The sequence below is a fragment of the Dipodomys ordii genome, unplaced genomic scaffold (genome assembly GCF_000151885.1).
Source record: "Dipodomys ordii isolate 6190 unplaced genomic scaffold, Dord_2.0 Scaffold155, whole genome shotgun sequence".
NCBI lineage: Eukaryota > Metazoa > Chordata > Mammalia > Rodentia > Heteromyidae > Dipodomys > Dipodomys ordii.
In genome coordinates, this window is record NW_012267371.1 from 667,727 (window position 1) to 673,332 (window position 5,606).

A 5,606-nucleotide genomic window follows, 5' to 3' on the forward strand; every position below is an offset into this window, starting at 1 on the left:
CGCTGTCCCTCAGCTCTTCAGCTCAAGGCGAGCGCTCTACCACTTGAGCTACAGCGCCACTTCCGGTTTTCTGGTAGTTTATTGGAGATAGGAGTCTCACGGTCTCTCCTGCCCGGGCTGGCTTTGAACCGAGATCCTCAGATCTCAGCCTCCTGAGTAGCTAGGATTACAGGCGTGAGCCACCAGCGCCCGGCTTAAGTCCTTGAGACTCTTATCTCCAGTGAACCACCCAAAAAGCCAGACATGGAGCTGTGACTCTAGTAGAGTGCTCACCTTGAGCACAAAAGCTCAGGGATAACATCCAGACCCGGAGTTCAAGCCCCAGGACTGGTACCAAAAAAATAAATAGACAACACCTGGTTTTGAGAAGCTCTCTGTTGAACCTCACTTTACTCCAACCCTCTCTGTCCATGACATTGTCAAGAGGGCTGGGAAACTGTCTAAGAACTGTGTATCCCAAGTTCTTTCTGCAGCCCTGTAAATGGGGATCCCCTTCTCCTCTCTGGATGGACTCCTCACCGCTTCATAGAGGACCCTCAGGAAGCTGATCTCATCATTAAGGCCATCCATCTTGGCCTCCAACTCCACCTTGGTCATGTAGGCCGCATCAACATCCTGCAGAGGAAGAGGAGAGACAACAGGCAAGACTCACAATGGGGACAGAGAAGGTATTGATCAATATCTAGTAGGAAAGGCTACACCACACCAGGTGACAATTATTTGGTATCTTCTGCACCTAAGTCCATATGAACTCATGGAAGTTGATTGTCCGAACAGGCTTTCCTCCCCATCTTAACTCCTTAGAACTTGGACTGTCACCTCACCCACTTCCTTTGACTGCCCAGGTCTGAATAGTAACAAATGAAATTCATTTCAAGGCAGACAAGGACCAAAGCAGAAATGGACCAAGCCAAGCCAAGAACGATCTTCAACCACGGGGGAACCTGGGGGCTCTTGCTCCATCTTTACCTTCTTGAGAACCACAAAGTCATTCTCTGCAGATGTCCGCTTATTGATCTCATCTTCATACCTAAGGGACAGAAAGGAAATGGCAAAGCCCACGGTGAGCTAGCGCTTCTGAAATCTCTGCTACGTATTCCTAAATATCTATTTGGAGATATCCAGGTAATTAAGCTCTACTTCCCATGTTCAGTGAACTCAGGGACAGCCCCCAGGCCCTGTTCAAGCTCTATGACCAAGAAAAAAAAAAGAATGGAGAGACAGAGGGAAAGGAATGGTGGGATAATACAGTCATAATATTCCATGTACATATGTGAGTATGGAACCACAAACCTTGAGGAGGTGAGGGGGGTTGGGAGGGATGGGAAAGAACATGGATGGGAGGTGACATTGATCAAGATACATTGTACTCATGAAGAAAGTAGCATGTTGGGGTGAAATCCCTCTGTACAGCTACTTAAAGATAATAAAAAGAATTTTAAAATAATAAATAAGATTTAAAAAAAACTGAAGCTCAGAGATGTTAAGCAACTCCCCAGAATCACATAGCTAATGAGTGAGGAATCAATATTCAAACTGATCCCCTCTGCCTCAGTACTCCGCGAGCTCCTCATGCGGTGTGTGTGGCAGACATGCTCCCTGAATCTAACAGTAAATTTATGTTTGGGGCAATTTGTGATTATTAAACTAACTCCATGAAAACAGGAGGGCCCCATAAAATATGGGTACGAGGGTCAGACTAGACCCCCGGAGATTTCTTCAGAGCCTGAGATTCTAAGGCATTAGAGAAGAGCTGGGGTGTTTGGACCATCCAGACAGAGGTGTTAAAGATCCCTTCCTTCCTTCCACATACTTGGTCTTGAAGTCCTCCACACTGTCCTGCATGATCTTCAGCTCTGACTGTAGGCGCCCTTTTTCATTGCCCAAGGTGTCCAGCTGCTTCCTTAAGGCACTAATATAGGTCTCAAAGAACGGATCCAGGTTTCTTGGAGATGAGGTGGTCGTCTGCTGCTGGAGGAGGCTCCATTTGGTCTCCAGGACTTTATTCTGTTGCTCTAAGAACCGCACCTGTGTTGAACAAGACACAAGCGAACCAATGAGGAACTAAAGTTTATCAGGATGGCCAACAAGGTAACACCAACCCAGCCAATCCAGGCAACCAGTCTACCTAAAATCACACAAGTAGAGTCACCATCCAATGGGGTGACCACAGTGGCCCCACTCCTCAGCCCATAGCAGCAAATGGGCCACATGGACTGTGGAGAACAGAGCAAAGGGCCCAGCAGTGCAGAAAGACTGGCTCCCTGACTGCAGGAATCCACAGCCCCCTGGGTGAGTTATTAGAGAAGAACATGAAACTTCTATTTAAAAAATCATCCATTCTTTGGAACCAGGAGCTACAGTCATAGTTGAAATCTCTTGCATTCAAGTGATCCTGACTCAAGGCAAAGAAAAAAAATAGTAAGTTCACTATGCACATTTTTGCAGTGCTGGAGCTGGAATCCAGGGCCTTATACATGCTAAACAAGCCCTCTACCAATGGTCTGTATCCCCAGCCTTCAGCAGAGACTTTGAAAATAAACTTTCTTATTAATGCTTCTGGGCATGATTGGGTACAGGTATTTACAACCAAGGCCTAACAGGTTCTGAGTCTCAGCTAGATCCAGCCTGCCAGGGACTTTTGGGACCTCCTCTCTCTCTCTCTCTGAAAAGACTCAGCCAGTCCAGGCAAGAAAGAAACTTAGCAGGACAATCCCACATCTATGCTTCAGAATTCAGAGGCTGATTCCCTTCTGAACCCAGAAAGTGAGATGAGATGAGGTGAGATGAGGTGAGACAAGGAAGCATGAAGATCCTTTAGTCTTGCTTTTATATCTGTCTGTCTGTCTAGTGTCACAATAAAGCGCCTGACATCAATAAGGATTTATTCAAAGTTGTGAGAAGAGTACATATAATCACTCTGTTTATTCCAGGGCCAGTCATTCTTGTCCCATGCATCTAAGAGGACTAGCACTTTTTTTTTTGTCAGTTGTGGGACTTGAACTCTGGGCCTGGGCGCTGTCCCTGAGCTCTTCAGCTCAAGGCTAGTACTCTACCACTTGAACCATAGCGCCACTTCTGGTTTTCTGGTGGTTTATTGGAGATAAAAGTCTCACAGACTTTCCTGCTTGGGCTGGCTTTGAACCACAATCCTCAGATCTCAGCCTCCTGAGTAGCTAGGATTACAGGCGTGAGCCACCAGCTCTCGGCTAAGGGGCCTAGGACTTTTTTTAAAAAGACCTTCTGTTTTTTTCTTTTTTAGTGGCATATATTAAATTGTACATATAAAGAGTTTCATATTACATTAAAAAGAACAGCAAGAAAGTACGTATAATGTAGTATGTGATTTTTTTTTGTTTCTTCCCCTATAGTATAACCCCTGTTGTCACTGTATTTGATGTTAGTGTCCTGCATCTTGTATATACATTTTTCTAATTTGGGGAGGGGAAGGGAAATAACAAAATGCTGAAATAAGGATACAGGGCAACCCATTGTAACAATGAGATGTACAAGACAGTATGTTGAAAATGAACTTTACAACTTGGAGGGGGAGGGAGGAGTTGGGGAGGTGGGGAGGAAAGGGATGGTAAGGAAAAACAAAGGAGGGGTTAACAATGCTCTATAAGAAATAGACTCATTACCTTGCTCACGCAACTGTAACCCCTCTGTACAGTATCTTTACAATAAAAATATATATTAAAAAAACAAGAGTTTCATAAAAACATTTCATAACCTGGCACTGCTAACTCATACCTATAATCCTAGCTAGTAAGGAGGCTGAGATCTCAGGATCCTGGTATGAAGGCAGCCTGGGCAAGAAAGTCATGAGACTCTTATTCCAAATTAACCACAAAAGAACCAAAAGTGGAGCTGTGGCTCAAGTGGTAAAGTAATAGTCTTTAATACAAAAGCTCTGGGATAGCACCCAGGTTCTGAGTTCAAGTCCTCCAACACATACACATGCGCACACACACGCACACACACACACACACACACACACACACAGCACAACACATTCCATGCATGCATATTATACTTTCCTCTTTCTTATTCCTTTCTCTTCCTCTCTCTCCTCCTTCTCATGTCCCTTCCTCTTACCATAATACTCAAGGGGCCTAAGACTTAGACGCACCAAGAACTAGGCTAGCCAGGAGTGAAGAGTAAGGTGCTATACGCATCCCCACAGTCACCCATCTGTAGGTGGCTCAGAGCTCTGGGGTGACCTCTTCACCATCATCCATCATACTTAGCTGTCATGGAGCCTCCACAATATTAATCTCCAGAACTTACAGGAAAGAAGGGAAGTTGGGCTACAGAAACTTCCCAGAAACCACAAAAAGACTGAACCATCCCTTCTTCTCCTCAGAAAGGAGCCATTTTTCCCAGTCAGGAGAAGGAAGGAGATCTAAGGTCCTGTGGGCACCTAGAATCTTCCACAGAACTCAGTGCCTTTTTCCTTTGCAAAACCAGCTTGACTTTCTTCTGTTCCCAGAACACGGTTCCCAAGAGTTAACAATATGTTAACAAAGGTTATATTGTTTCCCACACCAAAACCTGAGGAAAAGCAGGGAGAATTATGAACCTACTCTCTAGCTGGGGTGACCAAAGCCAAAGAACTATTTCCTAGGCAGTTTGTCTAGGGATCTGATCATGAATGAACTGCTCTGAATGTCCTATCTTCCACGGCCAAGAGACAAAAAAAAAAGGAAAGCTGGGAGTAGTGAGGGTCCTTTGCAGCCAAAAACTGAGTCCTAGAGAAATTCAGGGATAATCCCCATTAAAAACACCTCGTGGCTGGGTGCCAGTGGCTCACACCTGTAAACCTAGCTACTCAGGAGGCTGAGACCTAAGGATCCCAGTTCAAAGCCAGCCCAGGCAAGAAAGTCCATGAAACTTCTCTCTCCAATTAACCAGCAACCCTATTTCCAATTCACTTGAGTTGTAACTCAAGTGGTAAAGCACCAGCCTTGGGGAGGGGAGGAGAACAACTAAGGAACAATGCCCAGGCCCTGTGTTTAAGCCCAGTACCATCTCTTATCAAGCTAGGGTCTGAGATCCTAGGTCTCAGGAGTTCTCACTGTGCCCCCAACTTCTCTGGCCTAGGACTCACTCACCTTGTCGATGAAGGAGGCAAACTTGTTGTTGAGGGTCTTGATCTGCTCACGCTCCGCCGTCCGGACTTTCTGGATCTCAGGATCAATTTCCACATGGAGGGGAGTCAGCAGGCTCTGATTGATGGTGACCTCTTGAATCCCCCCAGCAGGGCACACAGGGAAGCCAGGACCACCCCGGCCATTGAAGGAGCCTCCAAATCCACCACCAAAGCTGCCAGCACCAAAGCCTCCAACACCAAAACTGCCAGCACCAAAGCCTCCGGCACCCCCAAAGCCAATGCCTTGGCGGGACCCAGCCACACTGCAAGATATACTCCTGTTCCCCCCAAGATTGTACAGGCTTTTGCTGCCAAAACCCCCAGAGGAACAGCGTCCTGCACCTCCTGACATGGAGGCTGAGCTGAAGGCAACACGCTTGCCCCCACCGACGATGGCTGAGCCGCTGCTGAAGCCTCGAGATCCTCCTCGAACATACTGCTGTCTAGCAATCAT

The 5,606-nt window shown here is 46.4% G+C and overlaps 1 protein-coding gene across 1 annotated transcript in view; it reads right to left on the minus strand.

Annotated features, from left to right (window-relative positions):
* The window catches only part of Krt4 (keratin 4, type II), a 7,997-nt gene extending 2,391 nt beyond the window's left edge, over positions 1–5,606 (minus strand). Inside the window, exons 1-4 of the mRNA XM_013032463.1 lie at positions 5,115–5,606; positions 1,814–2,028; positions 970–1,030; positions 520–615 (exon numbers count right to left, since the gene is read on the minus strand). Coding sequence (XP_012887917.1) covers positions 520–615; positions 970–1,030; positions 1,814–2,028; positions 5,115–5,606 — 864 coding nt within the window. The remainder of the gene's footprint in view (positions 1–519; positions 616–969; positions 1,031–1,813; positions 2,029–5,114) is intronic.